The sequence below is a fragment of the Agrilus planipennis genome, unplaced genomic scaffold, assembly GCF_000699045.2.
Source record: "Agrilus planipennis isolate EAB-ADULT unplaced genomic scaffold, Apla_2.0 scaffold7, whole genome shotgun sequence".
NCBI classification, from domain to species: Eukaryota; Metazoa; Arthropoda; class Insecta; order Coleoptera; family Buprestidae; genus Agrilus; species Agrilus planipennis.
In genome coordinates, this window is record NW_020439340.1 from 2,157,445 (window position 1) to 2,181,509 (window position 24,065).

The 24,065-nt window shown below is 33.0% G+C and overlaps 1 protein-coding gene across 1 annotated transcript in view; it reads right to left on the reverse strand.

Moving 5' to 3' along the window:
• The window catches only part of LOC108741726 (sterile alpha and TIR motif-containing protein 1), a 28,708-nt gene extending 11,812 nt beyond the window's left edge, over window positions 1–16,896 (reverse strand). The window contains exons 1-6 of the mRNA XM_025978742.1: window positions 16,512–16,896; window positions 9,365–9,469; window positions 4,603–4,809; window positions 4,100–4,302; window positions 2,909–3,050; window positions 2,670–2,843 (exon numbers count right to left, since the gene is read on the reverse strand). Of these exons, the coding sequence (XP_025834527.1) occupies window positions 2,670–2,843; window positions 2,909–3,050; window positions 4,100–4,302; window positions 4,603–4,809; window positions 9,365–9,469; window positions 16,512–16,640 (960 nt within the window). The 5' untranslated portion in view covers window positions 16,641–16,896. The remainder of the gene's footprint in view (window positions 1–2,669; window positions 2,844–2,908; window positions 3,051–4,099; window positions 4,303–4,602; window positions 4,810–9,364; window positions 9,470–16,511) is intronic.
• Between the last annotated feature and the right edge of the window lie 7,169 nt (window positions 16,897–24,065).

The window sequence follows — 24,065 nt, forward strand, 5'->3', positions numbered from 1 at the left end:
AAAAATGTAATAAAAAATAGGTGCTTCCATTTGAAAAACTGAAGTCGGTGGTAGTCGTTTATTTTTGGGTCACCATGTATACATGAATTTACTATGAAAAAAACCCGCAAACGTTTTTCCAAAAAACAAACCCCCAATCATTAGTATTTGCCCCATCTTACTTTGCATGATGATAGATAAGGTGCTGCTGGGTATATACATATTTTACACCTCCAACCCTTCGTATCCTGATGCTATATTTCAGTGAATTTTATGAAATTCTACATTCATAACTATTGGCAAACAGTACTCTAATCTAGGTATTCCTCTGCCTCAGTTTACTCCTATTTCTGTTTCTAATCTGTCACTACATGTGTCCTATCCTATCCTATCATCCCATCTTTCTTATTCCTTACTGACATTTACACAGCACCCTCTGCACTCCTGCTTTTTCAAATACCTTCTCATTTCTAACCTTTTCTATCCATGTCCAACTGATTCCTTTTTATTAAAACCTACTTGATCCTGCGTTATTCCTTGTTTTATCTCATTACACCTGTTTCCATCCTAAATTATCTACCTTCCTAGATATCAAACATCGGCGTCTTCTTCTAGTTATCCTTAACAATATTCAGACTTGTCCGTCTTCCTTTTCTTAATGAGATCTCAGTTTAACATAAATACACTCCGATAAAAGATCGAGAAGTGTTTGATCCTCTTATTTCGTCTGACATTTCCCTTTTCGTTCATGGCTTTTGTTGAAACATTAGAAAAGCCACCTCTAACACTGGCTAATGCGTATTTCATATAAATTGTAGTGCCCACTAACATTAAATAGCAAACATGGCTAACGTTATTATGAGAGTAAATAGACGGAGAATGTTTGATTAACTGCTCCGCTGTCGACGTACCTGCCTCCACTTACCAGCCGTATATGTACGTCTTCAACACAAGACTATAATGTTTTCGAACAGAGTGTCGTGTAGAATGTACCTACATCAGTATGATAACACATTACATTCCCAGGAGATCGAAAGATAGTAATCTAAGCAGACGTCATCTCTTGAAACGGTGTTAAGGTGACAAATATTGTAGTACATTATTTTGATCTATCTCGTAGGGTTCAGCCAGCGTTTGCAATGTAAGCGCAAAAAAATGTGTTTATTTACGACATCACATTAGAAATCTCTAAAATGATCAGTGTTTCTCTACTATATTATGCATGTATTATAGACATAAACCTTCCTCTTGAATCACTCTATCCATTAAAAAAAGCCGCATCAAAATCCGTTGCGCAGTTTTAAAGATTTAAGCATACATAGGGACAGACAGCGGGAAAGCGACTTTGTTTTATACTATGTAGTGATTATCCGATGAAAATCACATAGATTTTCCGAAATATTTTTACTGTTATTTTAACCTTTAGAGCCAAACATCGTTAGCGTCTGTTAATAAAACGTTTTATTTAGTTCTAAAAGCGGCTTCGGCTGGTTTCTCGTGGGCAGCTATTTTATTTAACGTTTCTCGAAAATATTTGAAACGATTATTTGGTTTTTAAATGAGGCGTTTAAATTTTTATTGAATTATTAAGCGAAACTATCCACGTTTATGTTCACCATTTTGCCCTTCTAGGCTTTGAGTATCAGTAAGATTTTAATTCCAAGCCTGAGTCCGGTCCAGATTTAGTCTCAACTTTTCGCATATTGTTCTTTACAAACCGACAATTCCTGGAACTGTGTTTTACTGATAAACACATTATGCATTTATTTCGCGCTGGGATAATGTTGAAGCTAAACTAAGGTCATAATGTATAGTCGTAGCTAATCAATAAACGTCAATTTCCATTAGTAGTTTCCAAGAAAATTTAACTTTTGAAAGGAATTATTATAATTTTATAATGTCAGACGCGTAATAAATACATTGTGCCACAGTAAATGTTGTAAAATATTAAACGAAAATAAAAGAACCGCATTTGCGGATTGATTTATGAACAAAGCAACTCTGAAAGTGGAGTCGAACACGTTATCTAGCCAGCAGTCATGTAGCAACGTTTTGACAGACGATAAACCTTGACCTGAACGCGTTTCGGAATTCGGGTCAACGGAGGAAATACTGCATGTACAAACACACACCCCTATGAGGTGTGTCCTCCGTCGTCATAAAAGATGAAAACTTTATGTAATTGCAACTTTATTATCAGCTTTGCGTATCTAATATAATAATTTCCATCGCAAAAATGTAGTCAAACATCATGCCACGTTCGGAAAAACTAGCAATTTAGGAATTTGAAATTAAAATTAAATACTTAGAGGTACAACCTATAAATTCATTAAAAAATTCTGTTTATTCACTTTAATTTATCAAAAAGTTCGAACAGTAACTGAGATTTATCAAATTTGATGCCGGGAAATATTAATTAAAAATTCCTTGTTAAATTTTCCATCCACTACAAACTACCTCAAGTTAATGAAGAAAAATTGTGACAACTGCAACAAAAATTTTCCCTCATTATCTTGAGGTAGTTTGTAGTGGATGGAAAATTGAAAATGAAATTTCAGATTAATATTTAAAATTTAAGATCAAGTAAACACTACCTTAGTACTTACCTAGATTCTGTTAAAGTTAAAAACATTATTTACGATTGAGTTAAATATATTTTTTGATGGTTGTAATTCATGAAATTTACTTACGGAATGAGCCACTTGTTTTTCCAAAAACTGCAGAGCCTGGATTCCTTTTTTCTCCAATTGGGGATCCGGATTGTCCATGTTCAGTTTTCCAGGTCTCCAGGGTCTCTGCCCGTAGAATTCTAAATGGTCCAGACCCTCAAGGGGATCTGGAGCTGTAGGATATGCAGTGACGTTCTAAACCAAACGGAACAATCCCCTTAATAAATTTCATTTAAAACTACTAAAGAAATATTATTTACATTGCAAAGTTCGAGACACGATTTTTTTCTTTGAATAGCATACTGGGCTGCTTGTTGGTAATAAACTCCGGGATGCTGGGTTTGAACAGCCGGTAATCCTAATCTAACAGCTTCGTCAAAAATATCACCGAAAATGCTGTATCTAAAATTTTCTTCGTTTCAAAACAAGGTCTCGTACAGACTATTCCAAGGAAGAGTTTCAAGAGGAAGTAAGATAGTAAAAGATCTTATTTTTTTTTATTCAACTGTCTATTTAATGAGATGAACAGATTTACAATCTAATACTATAAAAAACCCTTCAGGTCTTCTACCTTTTTCTTCCAACTTACGACAACTTCTTGGAATGCCCTGTATGTAAGTAATAAGATGTTTCTAAAATATTCCAAGAAAAGGATTAATTTTCTTGAAACATGTTTAGGACATCATGTATACTTCAAAAACCAAAAATTTTCCTTACTGTTTACAAAGCNATAATTTAGATAAAGAGAAAACTGCTGTGACAGTAAATGTCAAATTAACCAAAAAGAAACCAAAATATGCCAGTTATATTTAAATTATGTAGGAATAAGATTAATGATAAATAATGAAAATGACGAATCATGTTTAAACATAGATGCTATTGAAATTTCTGATTTGTGAAGACGATTTTTTTTACTGTGGAGATATTCTCGTTTGGCATTTTTGTTACAAGCTTATAAAAAGTAGCATAATGACTATCAAATTAACGGAACATTTTTGTTCAGTACGTCAAAAAAAGTGTTAAAATACGTCTGTAGTTTGTACCGACATTAACTAGCGAGACTGTTAATTACAATACACATCACACTTGCCAAAAAATTGTCAAAATAAATTTTTGCTTGTTTGGCTCGCAACCACTCAAGATAGCTTACGGATTAGTCACACAAAATTTACAACATAAATAGAAAAAAATTAGAGTTCCAATTCATCAGCGGTAAACAGCGAAACACATTTAGAAATCAAAGAAGTTAGTAAATTTAAAAAAGTCAATGGAATTTCTTTGATCTCACATAGTAAAACCTGCAGGACGTTCTAATGCACAAAAGGAGTTTTCATGTAATTAGTAGGTGCCATTAAGAAATTAAATTGAAAAAGCTTGAAGGTTTCAAATTTTCGTACTATATTTCCATCACCATGACGGTCCCAAAGGAAGGAGGGAGGTGTGATTAATAAAAAAAAAGTGCAGACACTCTCACCTTACTCGCCTTAAGATTATTAACAGTTCTTTGTTCAAATTTGAGGGTGTCTAGGTTGCTAACGGGAGATGTAACCTCCGATCCCGGGGGAGGGGTGTCAGAATCAGGGAATGTCACAAGAGGCTGAGGCATGTCCTCTTCTTCGTTGTCCACTAGGTTTTCTAGCGAACTTCGTAACTTCTGAAATAAAAATTGATCTCAAATTAAAAACGATTTTCAAACAAATATTTCAAAAATGTGTCATCTTTCCGAACTTTGATTGAGAACAAATTTGAGCTGTCGGAAGCAATATGTCGATTGTAACTCGTATTAGCCGGTGGTTTAATTCGGCATGACAATAATCCTACTTAAAGCAAGCTCGTGAATTCTTTGGCGCATCAGCGCACAAAAAATACTGCCAACTGACTAATAATGCGTCGAATTATAAAAATAAAATCTACATTCTAGACACTCTGTCAGTACGTTGATGCATATACATACCTGTTTTAAAGCGTTAATATTCGATAAACTCTTCATTTCGTTCATGTTACTTTTGAGTTCGTTGAGGTCGGATTTCATGGAAGATGCCTTCCTGTCGGTCGTTGAAGATGAGGTAACGTGAACCCGTTGAGAGCTCGAAGAGGTCGAGGACACCACCGTTTTGGACACGCGACTACTCGTGGCACTACTTTGCGCGTTCGTCTGCAACTAATTTTTAAAGTCTCTGTTAATAATAAGGGACATGACGGTGTGAGACATCGGGTATTTTAGGGAAATGATGCTTTAGGCTATATTTAATGACCATTCTGCTCCCTGGATTCGGGCCAAACGATTACTTGTGGGAAAAAACGGAATGGTAAACTAGGTGATAAAATTTCACAACGGGAACGACCACATCAGCATGACAAGATTTTATAGATTAGTAATGAGTGGACAACGACTGGACATTACGGGTGAAACAGACCTTACGCGCGTGGTTTAGTTTGAAAACATTCGGGAGAGTGATTTCCTTTTGCTTTCTTTGTTTTAGTTTTTTCCAGAAATTATCATTCAAAAAGGTAAATAAGTGCGCGTTTGAAACTTAGGCAAAATTATCTAAAATAATAAATTCACAAAAATTAGATATCTATAATGAATGTTACATTGGACAAACAGGTAGAGCTTTTAGTATCAGAATAAAAGACCATGAAGAGCGAAACTACAATTCAGATTTATTGTTAAACAGCCAAATAAAATTACATAATTCCTTACTTTTAAATATGTTCAAATTTCATCCCTTATCCTCAATTTAATTTTTATATACATAGGTACATAAAGGCTACCATTCCTGAAAAATATAACTTGATAAAGCTACTACGTAACGAAACGATTGTTGTTTCTAAATAAAACATTGTAAAAAATTTACAAGTTGTTTATTTAAACAAATTGAATATGAACTTTCACCAACTAAATACCAATCATATTTACACAAATATTTGTGCGTATTGTTCTAGATTTTTCGGACAAAACAATAACAGTATTTTGGTCATAAATATTTATTTAGCCTTATTTGCCATAATTACATATGTGCGTATTTTTTTATTTTATTTATATGATGAATATTTTAAAAACTGTTTCTTTAATCACCTATTAACCCTGTTTTTTTTGCGAATAATTTTAGTTTCAGTAATTTAGGAAAAATATTTTCAAATAAGTTAGTAAAATCTTTAAGTTGTATTTCGTAACTGTGTTTGAATTTCTACAGAGAAAGCAATTGATAAATATGACGTTCAATGTGTTATTACTACTTGAGATAAATTTCAAATGCCTCCTACCTACTAGGAAAATGGAAATGAGAAAGTTATTTGATGATCGCCCTGTTTTTTAACACCTACGTTTATTTCTATTAGTATTGTATTCATTGGATGACTTGCTATTAGAGATGCAATAGAATTTTAAATGATCATATCATTCGGCAAAAATTTACATATGCAGACGCATTCGTAACTAAATTTAGTTAAAAACAATTAAAAAAATATATGTATATCTGCAGAACCGATTTTATGAATCATAAAATATATTGCAAATGCAAACAGTAAACAAGTATTTCAAAAAATGAACCAACCTGTATCTATCAACAGTTGGATTCTATGATTCATCTGACCTAACTGTATACATATGAGTGTGTATTTGGTAAATATATATTAATTCTGAATTTATTATTAGATATGAAGATGCACTTGTTATATTAATCAAAAAACCGAGAACTCGATGCGTTAGTAGATTTTAATGCAACAACCACTCCTTCCATTTTCAAAATTATAGTCGCATTATCTGCAGTTAGTAATAATTTTTAAAATAAAAAAGTATGTTGTATCAAGAGCTAGTCAGAGACAAATTAGATGTAGAAACATGCGCTCTTTGCAGCGTAAGGGTAGACCTATTTCTAGGGAAATACGAAAGTTAGCTCAGGATAGGAAAGCGTGTGGAGGTGCGTGTTCAAGCAGTCTTAGGACTGATGAATAATGAAGTATTTAAATAAGTAGTAAAACATAGAACAGTACGAAACTGAAAGAATATGCACCAATTTCAAATTGAATTTTTGAAAATTGAAATTGATTACGATTGAGGTAGATAGTTGCAATTAAAAACTCGTTTAAAAAGTAATTTAATTTCTAATAGACAATTAAAGTTCATTTAAAGGAGACATGGTGGGTGGTTAGTTTAGTAAAATAGATTCGTCTCGATCATAAAATTGTATTTCAATCAAGGAATTAGTTCTAGAACAAAATTATTACCACAGATAAAAATACATTTTTCAGAAAATACATTTCCTTTGCAATTCTTGATAATGGAGCAAAAATAGTTAACGAAAATTGGTGGATTCTGCATTACGGTTTTATTACTTGTACAAAGGTGAATCAAGGGTTATTTTAGGTCTGGGAAGCTGTCAGTTTTGAACCAGTAAATAAATGGAACAACAAACTTAATTAATGATACATGGCGTCCTATAAAATCGATGAATTTTTTGTTAAATAATTTGTGGACAGTCCCTTTAAATATTACGTAAAAATACATAGTGTAAAAAACCTTTTTAAGTAAAGTCGTTTTCGAAATAAACCAATTTACGTGAACAACGACAGAAAACAAAGTTATAAATAAACCGCCTGGGTTATTTCGGTACAAGTGTTTTGTTCTGATAAAGTTGTATGACTCACAAAATTCGATGTTAAAACGTTTTTGAAAGAAGCACTTTTATGCTTACAATTACTACTTCATCTCTCTATGTCTATACTCGACTTTACACATATTAAACTGGTACAAAATTAGCAGATATACCAAGGTTACTGGCCTTTAGCTGAGGAAAATGTGCAGGAATTTCCACACTGGAGTTTAAAATTTCTCTCAAATCTGCTGAGATTGTAATGTTTATACATAGACTAGGAATTTGGTCCATTTTTTGCAAAGTTAGACAAAATGATAGATTCAAAATATGCAGTAGGGTTAAAGTTACTGATGTAAGACTCGTTGTAAGGGAACTTTGCACAAAAATGTTTAGGAGGAAAAAAGGAAGCGATAAATGGCGAGGTTTAAAGACTAAAGAATTTGAATATGAGACGAAAGATGATGAAGAATTTGAGGAAGGAAGAATGTATCTGTGATGTATGTTAGGGGGTTGTATGGAAAACAAGGAAATGGAAGAATGTGGACGGATACTAAATTGTTAGTGGCAATGGGTTACTAAATTACTTTAACATCTGATTTTCCAAAAATCTGGATTTCTCTGAAGAAATAATTTTCAAAAGCCCTTTCAAGTATCAACAAAAACATCGATTGATTTACGTAATCGATTCGTCTTACTAATACTTATTAAAGATATTTTGTCACGTTCACGAATTTCCTCAAACGCCTCTTCTTCTTTTTTATCAATTTTAGACGAAGCAAAACAAACCTACGATGTATTTACTATCACATTATAAAATACACATGTTGTTCCGATAAATGATATGACAAACACTCGAACTTTTTCCATTGCTTTTCGACGTTTATCATTTTATTTGGAGAATTAATTTGATCCAAGCACCGTAACCGTCGAGTACGTAGATACGTAAACAGTTGTTTGTGTATTCGCAGACAAAAACGATGGTCGACATGGAATCACAATCAATTAATTACTGTCGTAAAAATGTAGATAGATAAACTTGTTAACAGCCTTTCAACAAACAACCGTTTATTTTTGTACTGGAAAAACCACAATTATTATAATAATCATTATTTCGTACTGCATAATATGATATTTTACTGTTACTACCTCGACAATAAAACTGTCTGAATTTTAATTGATAAAAAACGGTTTAGGTTTCGATATTTCGACTTATAAAAGTTAATGATAAAGGTCTAGATGATGGCCCCTTTGGGGGTGGGGTGGGGGGGGATCGAAAGAGGAGGTATTCCCTACCACTGTAGCATGAAAAGTTCGTGGCGGTCTCACCCCCATAAAAAGTTATGGGTGTTAGATGATGACCCCCACCCCCCTTCGGGGGTAGGGATTGGGGGGATCGAAAGAGGGTGGTCACCTAAGTAAAACCCCATAAAAATTTTCGGCGGTCTCACCCTCTCTCACTTGTTATGGGGGTTGAAAGTTGATTATTGATAATTTTCATACACTATAATTCAAATAAAATTCAATAAAAAAATTATTTTCAAGCGGGTGGAGGTGGGGGATCGAAAGAGGGTGGTCACTTGAACAAAACCCGATAACCTAACCTAGCCTAATCTAACCTACCCTATTGATAAAGATATTTAAATAATGTTTTATAGAACTTTCTCAATATTTTTATGTATTTTTCATTAGTTTTACCTTTGAATATTGTTTAAGAAAGACTATATAAATATTTACATGCCTAGAAATGTATAAAAATTGGCATATTTATTAACTTTGAACCCCCATAACTTTTCATGGAGGTGAGACCGCCACGAACTTTTTATGGTACAGTGGTGGGGGAGACCTCCTCTTTCGATCCCCCCACCACCACCCACTTTGGGGGTGGGGGTCATCATCTAGGTCATTACCAAGTCAATTTCAATTATTAATTATACAGAATGTCTCATCATATAGTGTCTGATGGAACTATTAGGAAGGTGATGATGAACCCTAAACGTTATCCACTTTGTATTATTTCAAAAAGTTCCGACTGCGACAAAACACCGAATAAAAAAATGGGATACAGAGTGAAGGATAAAATCGACAAGGAAATGAAATTTTTAAATAAATGACGCTAACCTGTGAAGATGTGACTGCCACGGCACCAGGTCTGTTTTTCAAATTCATCATCGTCGTCGCTAAATCTGCATTGGCGCCATTTTCTGACGGAAATTCCGTGGCCATCTGCAAAATTAATACAGAGTCTGTTAGTAAACATCGAATATCGAATCGCAATAGTGTCAACAAATGCGATCAGCATATTAATTATGCTTGACATCCGCACAACATGAACAAATTAAACTTTCGGTTATGGAAACTAATGTCTATTGACCTTAAAACTCGATATTTTGCGTAGAATGTGACGACCACATTACTGACCTAATGCTTATAAAAAGGCTTCGAAAAAAGGTCATTATGCAAAAGGCTCAAAAATTTTGATTTCTTTGGCAATAAATTATACTTATTTGTATTGTGTCTTTTACATTAAGGTGGTTATTATTACCACGCCTAAGTAATTGTTTACTTTTATAAACAATCTCTCGTTTTGTCAGGCGTGTCTGTAGTAGTCCTTGGGATGTTTTGGGAACCACATTATACAATTGTTTAATGGTTATTTTAACATATTGTTATTCGCGAGAAGACCGGCCAACTGTATAGAAATTAATATCTACTGAAATATTTCAGTAAATATGCCAAGGCCTATACATCCACTTACCGGTTAATAAACACTCCTCCAATGGTCAAAAGGTGAACCAAGAGGGATTTTTTTTCTCATACAATAAAGCTAATTTGCATACGAATCTCCAATTCAAAATTATATATGTACGCCATTATTTGTTCAAGTGGACAATATTACTGGCCATTTCAATATTTTTAAAGCTGTATGAGGCTACAAGTACGAATGTATAAGATGCTTAATATTATCGTTACTGTAATGTATTCATTTAATACACCCACACTAATATGCTAATAAGCGAATAGATACTTGTATAGACTATTGAGAAATCTATTAAGTTTTATATACGGAGTGTTGTAAGTCTTTCTGAAGGTTATTATATAATAGAAAATAATGTGATCAATTGGGGAATGTACACCTAACAAAAATTATACCAAAAACGCAAGACACAATGCCCTACATGCGATATAGGAAGCTTGGTCTAGGACTGTACAATTTTGGTCCGAGATTGGCAATCAATATAGGGCCTGGTTTGTCACTTCAGCCCAAGCCTGGTTGGCAAGTTGGCCCACGATTGGACTACTAATAATGAACAATACTAACCCACGATTGGGTAGTCAATATTGTGCCAAAACTTGGTGAATAATATTAACCCAAAATTGGGCAGCCAATATTGTGCCAATACAATACTAATTGAAGATTGGTCAGATATGCCAAACCTTAACGAACAAAATTGGATAATTGCGTCGCTTTCCATCTTAGTCAATACTTCGTTACCCAATGTGGGATATACCTTGTTGAAACGTTTATGTACTTGGCCTTGACGTTTGAAGCTTGATAGAACATTAGTCAAGTATTGACAATCCAATACTGCTCAGTATTGGGCCAAACTTGTCGAAACGTTAATAAACCTAGCCTTTTGACATTTGAAGATTGACCGAACTTTGAACTAGTATCGACAAGTCAATGCCAGGCTGTCCTTGTATTGGACTAAAGTTGGCGAAACGTTAATGTATTTAGCCTTGGCTTTTGAGGATTGACCAAACTTTGGACGTAAGCCAGTGTTTGGCTTCCCACTACTAGATTTTTATTTAATTGATCATCTACAACCCCACTGGTGGAATTTCCTGTACAGAAGGAAATGAAATTTGTTGGTATTAATTCGAAGCTGTAATTAATTATTTACTTCCTTCCTTTTAATTGGTAGGATTAATAACCCGCTGTTTCCTTTCTTTTTATTTTCATTGTTAATAAAAGCGTGTATGTTTACATTGTTATATATGATACATACTTTAATACTACATGAATCTTCATATCCTGTTTGTTATGTTTTGTACGGTTTTATGAAACCATAAATTAAGAAACCTCGCCTAAGTTTATTCATTTACCTCGATGACATGAATTTACTTTCACATTGTCTGAAAATGTCATTTTCACTCTGAATTACCATGAATACTCTAGTGTAAATACTCTTCCTATTTATCAATTGAATACTAGGTGCTTATCAGATAAGGAACTAGTTACGTACTAGTAGTTGGAATATTTGTCTGCAATATTATTAGCATCGGTGGTTTTCCTGAGCATTTTTTTTTATCGCTAGATTCCTAAAGTTAAACAGAAGTATGATACGATGAAACACTTAAGAAAATTTACAAAGAATTGATGGTCGTATTGATTTTATTTATTATTTTTACCTTTTATTTATTATCACGAAATCTACATATTCTCAACTAATGGATTATGCAACGAGTGTATAGATTAGGTTAATTCACATCAAAATTAAAATTGCTTTCCAACTTCACTGTACATAAATTCCGTTCATGGTAAAAACGGCAAACCATGTATCTTTTCTTTTTTCCTGCTACATTTTCCTTACACAATTGCAGCATTTAGACATTTATTTCGTCTGATTTTTCGTTTATAATCTCCAAATGTTCATGATGTTTTATTATTAAAAATTGTGAATAAAAAAGCAACGAAAAGGTCTGCATCGGAACTCTGCAAATTGGTTGTAAACGGTCTTGAACCAACATTCAAAGAAATTTTGTTATATCTTAAGATATAATGCCTCAATAGGTTATCCGTTTCGAACTTCCTTTAATTCTGACGAGGCATCAGCTTTTTTTAAAGAAATATTTTTTATCTCCCTTTTAGAAATCCTTTTTGAATGAGAAGCTTTAGGAAAATTTAATATCCGATTAATTGCACACACAGAACATTAAGGCGTTTTACCCTCATGGCTGACTGGGATAAATTAGGGTTTCCACATAGGTTTACGATAGAGCAGACACGTAAGGGTCAAATCTGGATAAATAAGGAATCTTCTAACAGGACCTTATAGGAATAAGCAAGGATTTTCTTAATAGGGAATTCTTTTCACTACCTGACAGGGGTCAAGTGTGACTATTGCAATACGACTTTCCTACTAGAGCTTTATCCGGTACTTGGGATGGAGCCAGAAGTTTATAACTATAATATCACAGGTGCGAACTTGACCCAATCAGAGAACAGTTTCGATCCTGCGATTGATCTTAGAAGTAACCATGCTGCTAACTTCTCACCTATGCGCACGCAGCTTCCGTTGCTTGTTACTAAGATTTTATATAATGCCTATAATTTCAAAAAAGTTTTTGTTTTGGCATAGTTGTCAAATAGGCAATGCGGACTGAGAGGACCTCTGATAGATATACACTGTAGGAACCTATATAGTATTTTTTCTCATATAACTTAATCGGCACTTTACATGCCAGTCAGAAAAGACCGGGAGAGAAATAATGAATGAAATTCTTGAGTCAGTGACTCACATAAGAATCGCGTGGCCTTTCGTCATCGTCATCGTCGTTATGTTGTAGTAAGAGAAAAAAAACCGATGCAACATTATATGAATGTAGTATAGTAATTACGATGTATTACACATATTATGTACCGGTACCAGAATGAGTGATGTAATAGGTATCTTACTACTAGCGAATTTAAGATAAAACGTTTACGATTACGTATTAAGACATTGTACATTCATGAAAGTGGCGCGATCCGGTGATGATCTAACTCACCAACTATCTTATTAAACCGAACTATGATGACGAATGTGACATCATATAATGACGATTCTATTACGTATGTGTGTAATTGTAAAAGAACACATTTCGAGACCGTTGTTGCTGTTACATCACTTTGCTAATAATATCAAACCAGCTGGCAAGGTCGTGAATAGTCGATAAACAAATGCACAATATTGTTATTGTTGGTGTTACTATTATTGTTATGCTACCGTTGTTCGATTGGGTTTCCTAGAAGGGTGACCGTGTGAGAGAATGATTCATCGCGACCGAATACTGCAACAGAATCGCCGGAAATGGTTTTTCCTGCAGTTCAACCTGCATGTAGTTTTTACCATATGTGAGCAACAGTCCTGCCGGTAAATGCTTTGAAACAATTCCAAATATTTCTCTGGTTAAGGTACAAACTTATTATATTGCGGGAAACCACCTTTCATAAAGTGGAAGTAATTCCTGCAGTTTATGTAATGAACCAATTTATCCCAAAAATAATGTTTCCCGCAACATAAAAAATTTAGATAAAATTTTGGCAAAATAATTACTTATGTAATGTATATAATTGCATGTGATCATCATAAGGTCGTTAGTCCTAAGACTGGTTGGACACGTACCTCCACTCTTTTCTATCCTGGGCTAATCTTCGCATATCCCTAAAACTAGTACAACCGACATCCTTAACTGTTTGCGAACAGTAATCTAATCTAGGTCTACCTCTACCCCTCCCAACCTCCGTTTCTGCCACTAATATGTCTCTCACTCGCCTATTTCTTATTGACTTCCATAGAGTCCCTTGTTCTCTTACTCTTTCTAATACCTCTTCATTTCTAACCTTCTCTATCCACGGTGTCCTCATCATTCGCCTGTAATACCACATTTCAAACGCTTCTAACCTTTTCTTTTCCACCGCGCCCACGGTCTATGTTTCGCACCCGTACAGCGGCGTACTCCAAACATACACCTTTAACTTCTTTTTATTTAAGGCGACTCGACCCTGCGCTATCCTCTGCTTCATATCTCTACTACTCCTTCCGTGCTGACATAGATACCTAAAATCAGCCAATTCTTCTAATTTTTCATCTTCTATCTTTATATTCGCTCTTTCCGTACTTTTCTTCCCTTGCATACCAGTATTTTTGTTTTACCTTTATTTATTTTCATACAGTACTGTTTTGTCAATACCGCTTCCATTTTATTTAATGCTATCTCTAACTCCTCCTTGCCAGATGCTAATACTGCTATATCATCTGCAAATCTAAGCATACTAATACCTTTAGCCCCTGTATATCTATCCCTACAGTTGTACTGTCTTTAATGATGATAATTGCATGTGGCACGCGTTATTTCTTTTGTACGTACTATCTCGTATTAGGTTCAATACTTTATATTATTTAATTAATTAACATAAGAAATTAAAACTGTCTCTCAAACGGAAGGAACATGTGGTGTGTACAAGATTCTTGCGTCTAATCTAGACTAATTTTGTGTCTAGTGCATTTATGTAACTAGGTTAATGGCCTGGTCGTAAACATTAGGTTTGTTACATTATTTATATTCATATGCACCAGTATTACATATGTATAAGCACAACTTCGTCAATATAATACAATATATACCCTACATTGCCATTGTCGTTCAATTTATTTACAGTTTCGTACCCAAAGCAAAATTATCAACGGTCTGCTAATTTACTTTAATAAATAAAGAGTTAGTAATTACTTATAAATTTTTCACAATTAATCCTTTATTATGTTATTGGGAAAAGCAAAACTTAATTCGTTCCATAATATTATGAAAAGGAGTTTTCTTCTGATTTATGACAACAAATCTACTAAATTGTATTTACACAGCTTACAGTTTATCTAATCATAAAAGTGCAAAAACTAAGATACTTTGTGTAAAATTTGCTAAAATTGTTACTATCTGTAAGCAAATACTATTTCACAAAAGTGTAAACAATAAAACATTCCAAATAATAATGCGATAAAAAGACAATCCCATAAAATTAGGCGAATTCCAAATTGCTCATTATTAACAAAAAAAGAGGTGAAAATTAAAAAATTGGAAAGAAAAACTCAAAAGTTTGTATAGCAAAATGTAATCTTTCGATATAATTAATTTCATTTATTGCTATTTTGCGATTAGCTGTTGAACTTTGATAACTATTTAAACGTCAGCAACACTTGAAGGGTTCACAAGAATAATCTTATTTATCTAATTTAGGTATCTGATTTTTGAACGTTAAGAAGAACTATTGATACTAATCACTGAAAAAAATACTTGTTCACAAGTGAGTATACACTTAAAGATTTACTACCTGCATTCATTTTGTGCTTTTAATGATAGTAAATATCGCAGATAAGCGTTATTATACTTATTGTGATTATTGTAAAATTGTTAACAACGAATTTTCAGAAAAATTTTTTTGAAAACTGTTACACATAACACCGGTATAAATATTTTAACATTGAATTAGTAACTTTTGTAACACCTACGATAGTGATTCACAAGAAACAACATACCTTAAACGATAAAGTATAATGTTGCTAATAAAGTGTGTAAATATTGGTACCTGTGTAGGTACCTCTATATAATTTTAATTTATAAATTCAAAGGAGATAGATACAAAAAAAGAAATACAAGACATTACTACAAAAACGAAGAGTCAATACATTAGGGTTTGTTCGTATAGTATAGCATAAATAATAAGTATTTAAAATGCTGTAGTTTTTCCGAGAAAATTGTTTTCCTCATAAAGGTAGAAAAACTCGCCTATAAAAAAAAAGCAAAAAAGTTCAGAATTTTCTGATACATGCAAGACTAGTTAGAAACATATTATTAGAAGCAGAAACAGAAGTACAGGAGGGCAAGCAGAGGTAGATCTCTAGATCTAGATTAGATTAATGTTCTCAAATAGTTAAAGATGTAGTATGGTCTAGTTTTTCTTAATTTGGAAGTTTGTCTCACAATAGAGAAATAATGAACATCAACACATTACTGTTACATATCCATACGTTTTTATGCTCACAACGGCTGAAGTGAAAACTATATGTAGGTACTGTTCAATAAATAATTGTTATCGAAAGTATTGGTTTATGTGCAATAAAATTTTTCGTGACAAATTGCAAAATAATTACTTTCACTGGTTCCGTAGAATGAAGCAGGACATATGTATGCCATGTATCATACGTACTTACAATAATTGTTTGAGCTTTTTATCATAGTGAGTAAACCTGATGAAATACGTAATAACGTGGTTTTATTTTTCACAATTTATGATTATTTCCTATAAATTACAACCACTATAATAAATTTTATCAACTGGTGACAAGTATTCGGTAATTTTTCTACACAAAAATATTGTATATAAGTTAAGTTAAATTATCGATTCTTTTGTTAATTATTATTTCAACCCATTTAAACAGTATACAAGTGTCAACAATAATAATAAAGGAATTGCTACTGTATTAAAATACGCTTTAATGTCACGTACTCTGTCTCTGCCAACCACTGACGTAAAAAATTCCTTCCTTCTTTGTTCGAATTCTTCCTTTTTCTTCCTCAAACTGTCGGTGTTTCTTTCTAAGTACGATGCAGCGGAAAAATAACGTTCGTTATCCATTATCGGTAGGTTTTTACTCGCGGTTCACTTAAAATTAACAAACATTTCACTCGAATCAGAATGTCTAAAACCGTTCGATTTACGTATATATATATATAAAATATTGTCAATGTTTTTTCTGTTTTCTGTTAGCAATGTTATCAGCGTGGCGGAATATAAAACCACGCGGAAAACACAAGGCACAACAAGAATTAAATTTTCGCGACTTGATTCTTACATTGTGTTTTCGTTACAAAAGTCACATCAAGACTGCGGCTTACAGCGATATCTTATCACTTAAAACATTATTCGCCAAGGTTAAGGTAACAATAAACTAAAACACGAACAATTATGAATTCGCGGATTCAAGATAAACGCTGTTATCGTTTGAAAAATTCGCGTAAGGCCGCGCTTCTAGAGAACGAAACAATTATTGTTATTATTGATGTGTATTTTGAGATATGAAAATCCACGAATTTCCACTAGTGTGGTGCAGTGAGGAAAATATTTTCGGAAATCGAAATACCTACATGTAATCAGTCAAGTGTTAACGTTAATGTCACAAGAAGTAAAAAAACATGCATTATATAATTAAAAAAGAATGTTATCTTTAAACGACTTTAAAAAAAAAAATTTCTCAAAAACCATTAACTTTAAAGGATTGTGAGAAACAAAACCGAAGATTCTCAGAGAATAATCAATAACTTCCCACATTCATTTTCTATATTGGACTCTTATAGATCAATGACAGATATTTGAATAATGATTATTCATCTTATTTGACCCATTTTTAGTCCTTCTTCTGAAGATAGCCTTATAAATCGAAACTCGTTAAGAATTTTAATAAATTAAAAAAGTAAAACTGTTTTTTATACCAGAATTATTAACTTTCATGTAGTAGTAGGACGCGAAACCTTTAACTTTTGTGCTTAAAATTATCTTAAAAGCAAATATTAAGGATAAGTACTCTTAGTTACAGGAAATTTCATTTATCTGAAGGTGTTATGTAACCTACTCCTGTGATCTAACACGTAACGACGAGTTTTGGCACAATTCTAGTGGTGTAGGTACTAATTTTTTGGCAAAGTCTGTTTCACTTTTTGCGCTACGTAAGTAACAAGCGTATTATTGTAACGTTTGTTGTTATTTTTGTTCTTTAACCTCCAACCGTAGCATTAACTGTGCCCACGATTTTTCTAAATTATGACTTATAAGGTATATACGTAACGTGATGATTTTCTGCTTAACGAAACATGGTTAATTCCGATCAAAATAATTTATAGCAGTCTAACGTTATTTATCAAATAGGCGGAAAAACCAGTAACTGGAGATCAAAGCTACCGTCACAGCGTGGAACATTTTATTTATCCTCAAATTCCGGATTTGGTTTCGTAATTGTGATAACCGTGTGCAACTAACATTTTCAGTTAAAAATACCAGCCGTATAATTTTGTGTTATGTATTTACTTGATCTTGCTTTAATAATGATTATTTACGTATCAAGTTTATGTAATTGTTCGCATACGAACTTGTTCGTTTATACATAGATCCTGTGTTTAAAGGATCTACTCGTTTGACCAATATACACCGGTGACAGTAAAGGTACAATATTTTTGGAATCTTTTTTTTATTACTGAATATGGAGGATCGCTACATAGACAGACGCCAACAATTAATTATTTTTTGTTGCTTAAATACAAAACTGTATCTACCTTCGTTTTTCCTCTAAAACTTTGCAAGGTGGCCATCTCATTCGTAACAACATAAGATTATTAGGACTAGACACACTTTCTCTCACTCTCGAAAACTTGAACAAGAAGTTCAAGAACACTTATTTGCTAAAGGCACAAAAGTCACCCACATCCACGACCGTTTCCGTATTGTTCAATAACGCGAATCTAAAAGTAATAATTTTATTATTAAATAACTGGTCACGCACTGGACGTAATGAACAAGTAGGCCATGACGGACGTTGTCGTTGGACCGGACTGGACTTGCGATTAAAACTAACAAGAAACTCTCTCGTGCACGTTCTTTATATGTTTGTGTGTAAGTGTGAATGTGTATGTTCATGGCAAGGACGCTTAAACGCGACCGCCTACAATTCGCGTCGATGAATGGCTAAAAAACGCGAATCGCGATATCATGCCAGAAGCCAGCAACAGCAGATGAGAGCTTTTCCGCGCGCCTTATCGGAAAACCTGGACATAACACCCATAAGCACAAGGAAGAACGATAACAATAATACGTAGGTACAGTGCAAAAACCATTCGAAATCGAAGTTAGCTCGGTTTGGGGTGTTGGTAACCGACACTACAAAAGGAATGAGAAAAAACACGCGCAGTTATTGACAGCGGATGAACGCGAACTTTCTAAAAAAACTTTGCAAACACCGATTCACAGGTCGCACAAGCGCTCTTGATATTAGATTTGACTCGACACGGTAGAAGCTTTGACCTCAATTGTTTTTGGTCTTATCGTTTGCTAGGGTCCAAACAGGCCCAGAACAAATCAGGGCATTATGAAAGCCGAAATTTTCAAATCCTTAACAAGCTTTTTCATGCCTGGCAATACGGGTTTTATACCGAAATCGGAGCAGGGCAAAGCTTTATGTTGAAATTCTAATAGTCCTTTCAGGACTTGGAAGCAACCAGGGTTGCCACCCGTACTTTATTATAAAGTATTGTACTCTATTTCGACTGTGCGTACGTTATACTTTACAAGATACATAAAGTACGCAAAAATACTTTATTTAAGGCCTTAAGTAAACATCGTAATTTTGTAAGCGATCATTCGAAATTCAGAGTACTTTTACATCAATAATATTGCAGAGAAAAATGGCAAGCCATATTTACGGAACAACCTGATTTCCCAAATCTGTTCAAGGTAGTGTCACTTTTGCTGTCCGTTCCGGCCATTTCAGCATTTACAGAAAGAGTACCGTCTGTTATGAACGCAAAGTGGCGAGACGACAGGACTAAAGCTTCATTAAAACTAATTAAAAATGGACTTTTAGTCTACTTAAATCTTTGTTTGCTGTGTTTAGAGGCTATTAATATATTTAAGAGCGACAGCAATTTGTTACTGGCTGCTAAGGTGTAACAAAAAATATGTTTTTAAAAACAAAAAATAAAATACCTTATTTTTATGCTGACTACTTTTTTTTGAACCATTTAGTCGAGAAATACTTTATGTAAAGCTTGAAAAGGTGGCAACCCTAGAAGCAATCTACTTTGTTTCATATGAACATATACTTAGAGCTTGATAAATGTATTACTTTATAAAAGCGCTTTGTAATTTGCAATTCAATGGGCTTCAAGTCCTTAGGTTTATAAATGTATTTGGGGCTTCAGGGACTGAAACACTGTGAGAAAGGGTTTGTGAGAAAGGGTTTTGAGCTTAGAGCCGTTTGTAATAACGATTTGCAGACCTTTGACAGAAATCAATGTCTGTGTTCGACCACATTCGTGAAGTATTGAGTGGAATAATTACTAAAGCATAATGTTATGTACTACGAAGTATTTTATCACTTAATACACTGCCTGGCGCCTCCGCCACATTTTATCTATTTGTATTAGTATGCATAAGTACGGTATTATCTAACTTTCAAAATTATTTTTTAATTAGTTTCAATGAAATAGAAAACTGTAATTTACTATTTTTAGATATCATCATAATTAACTGTGACGAAATTTTCATCATAAACTGCTTCAAGAATTTTTTTGAGTATTATTTTGTATTATGTACCCATTTACATTAATACATAATTCATAAAACTGCCGTAATAATGCTAACTAGAATTGTATCTTATTCATGCATAATACAAAGTATACCTATATAAATAAATAAATTAATAAATNAATAATCTTCTAAAAATAGATCGAAATAGAAGTAGTGATAAACAAGCTAGTGAAACGTCAGATAAATACATGCAGATGAGAAGTAATTTTTTGAAACTGTTTCCAATTGTTTATAATAAATACAGTTGATGTAATCAATAAACAATTTAAAGAAATATCACTTTTGACAACTATCTCTTCATGTCCAATTTATTTATCTATAAATTTTACAATTACTTAAATGACGTTTTTAATTAATAGATTAGTAGGGTACTAATTAGCAATCTGATTTGCAATTGTTAATTGTATTGTCAGGTAAAATATCCTATTTACAATTTTTTTTATGTTTAATGAGTCACCATTTTAAAACGAAACTCTATTATCATCTAATTTTTTTAATGAATGAATCAGTGCCATAAACAATATTTATTCATAAATGCGTGGGATGGTGCACAATTTAGTTTATTACATGAATGAACAATCTGACTGCATAATGATAACAAGATAAAATTACTAGCAGTATAATGATTAACATTCTTTTGAAACCATTCTATTCCATTTACGGCATTTTTATGACTATTACGATAATTTTTTTTTTAGAAATATATGTTTAACAGTCTTTCTACTTATACTATATTATGCAAACAGGGTGTTTTGTAGTCAGGTACTATAAATATTGTTTTCCTAAAAAATCTGAGAGGAACTTTTTGTGGTCAAATAAACTTTTATATCTTTGGGTTTATATGTACAACACGTTTTACTCGCGTTGATGTGCTAAGATCATTAACGATCATAAAAAACTAATTTCTCTATCCCTTGGGAACAGGATTTTTTTTCTGGAAAAGAAGTACCCTATGTCCTTTGCTGTGCCCTTGTCAATGTGTATATAAAATTTCATTATAATCGGTTGCGTATTTACGATGTAAAGGAGTCAAGTGCCAAAAAATTTCTTTCTCCAACGAAAGGGGCTTGGTGAAATCCATGATTAGTCTAATTTAATTCTCGCAGACGGGACAAAAACAGGGTTAATAATCGGAATCGGAATCTTAAACTTATAATACGTACCTATTATCTACCGAGTTTTGTATACATCAGATGAAGACCAAAACTACTGCTCCGGTCTTTGGTTTATAACGAGTCCGCAAATGTGACAGATTGTAAAATGAGATTTAATAAATTGATCCGACCGAAACTCAATATACTTATGAGTTTTATGCCATAGACTTGACCTTGCATATGCTCATCATTGTTTACGATTAAATAATAATTGCTAAACTATTTTAATTTAATAAACAATCTTAAAATACACATGAATACGAAACAGTTATTTTAGTATCGCAACATCATTGTTATCAAAACGCTAACAATTCAGTGGTTACGGCGACGTGAATCATCGTTTTTAGGTTACATATGTACATAGACAGCTACGTAATTACGTGAAGTCTTTATCATGTCTTATGTCCATTGCTATTTGCAATTTTATTAAGTAGATCCTCTCTGGTGAGTCACCAAGTTCCGGGTATTGTGCGGATGTCGAAGGTGATGAGACACAGTAATAAGAGTAACGTATTCAAACAACGATTCTTTCACTTGGTTGGCTGATGGTTTACGATAATAATTAGTCACCTTAAGTCATAAGATCAAAATTTTTTTTAGCATCAGGTAGATATTTACAAAAAAAATTGAAAACGATAAAGANCAATAAACAATTTAAAGAAATATCACTTTTGACAACTATCTCTTCATGTCCAATTTATTTATCTATAAATTTTACAATTACTTAAATGACGTTTTTAATTAATAGATTAGTAGGGTACTAATTAGCAATCTGATTTGCAATTGTTAATTGTATTGTCAGGTAAAATATCCTATTTACAATTTTTTTTATGTTTAATGAGTCACCATTTTAAAACGAAACTCTATTATCATCTAATTTTTTTAATGAATGAATCAGTGCCATAAACAATATTTATTCATAAATGCGTGGGATGGTGCACAATTTAGTTTATTACATGAATGAACAATCTGACTGCATAATGATAACAAGATAAAATTACTAGCAGTATAATGATTAACATTCTTTTGAAACCATTCTATTCCATTTACGGCATTTTTATGACTATTACGATAATTTTTTTTTTAGAAATATATGTTTAACAGTCTTTCTACTTATACTATATTATGCAAACAGGGTGTTTTGTAGTCAGGTACTATAAATATTGTTTTCCTAAAAAATCTGAGAGGAACTTTTTGTGGTCAAATAAATTTTTATATCTTTGGGTTTATACGTACAACACGTTTTACTCGCGTTGATGTGCTAAGATCATTAACGATCATAAAAAACTAATTTCTCTATCCCTTGGGAACAGGATTTTTTTTCTGGAAAAGAAGTACCCTATGTCCTTTGCTGTGCCCTTGTCAATGTGTATATAAAATTTCATTATAATCGGTTGCGTATTTACGATGTAAAGGAGTCAAGTGCCAAAAAATTTCTTTCTCCAACGAAAGGGGCTTGGTGAAATCCATGATTAGTCTAATTTAATTCTCGCAGACGGGACAAAAACAGGGTTAATAATCGGAATCGGAATCTTAAACTTATAATACGTACCTATTATCTACCGAGTTTTGTATACATCAGATGAAGACCAAATCTACTGCTCCGGTCTTTGGTTTATAACGAGTCCGCAAATGTGACAGATTGTAAAATAAGATTTAATGAATTGATCCGACCGAAACTCAATATACTTATGAGTTTTATGCCATAGACTTGACCTTGCATATGCTCATCATTGTTTACGATTAAATAATAATTGCTAAACTATTTTAATTTAATAAACAATCTTAAAATACACATGAATACGAAACAGTTATTTTAGTATCGCAACATCATTGTTATCAAAACGCTAACAATTCAGTGGTTACGGCGACGTGAATCATCGTTTTTAGGTTACATATGTACATAGACAGCTACGTAATTACGTGAAGTCTTTATCATGTCTTATGTCCATTGCTATTTGCAATTTTATTAAGTAGATCCTCTCTGGTGAGTCACCAAGTTCCGGGTATTGTGCGGATGTCGAAGGTGATGAGACACAGTAATAAGAGTAGCGTATTCAAACCGATTCTTTCACATGGTTGGCTGATGGTTTACGATAATAATTAGTCACCTTAAGTAATAAGATCAAAATTTTTTTTAGCATCAGGTAGATATTTACAAAAAAAATTGAAAACGATAAAGACAAATGGAATTTGAAAAACTGGCGACTTCACGGTTAAGAACCCTTATTTCTTATCATAGTTTTTATTTACCTACCTACGTGGAGAAAACTAAATTTTTATGACAACCCAAAAATTACAATTTTCGATTGTAAATGACTGAATTTGCCGCAGAAAAAGTAAAATTTATTAGGTATACTTCGACCATTTTATCCACTACAATTGCATTGCTCAAATGTGCTGTTATTGGTACCAATTACTACTGAAAATATCAACGAGATGTTTATTTATATTTGAAGACATATTAAAGGCTTTAGCGCTTGTTTTCGACTCGCACTACTATTCCTGACTAAACAAAACTTTTGGCAAGTACTGTAAGAAAAAGTATGTT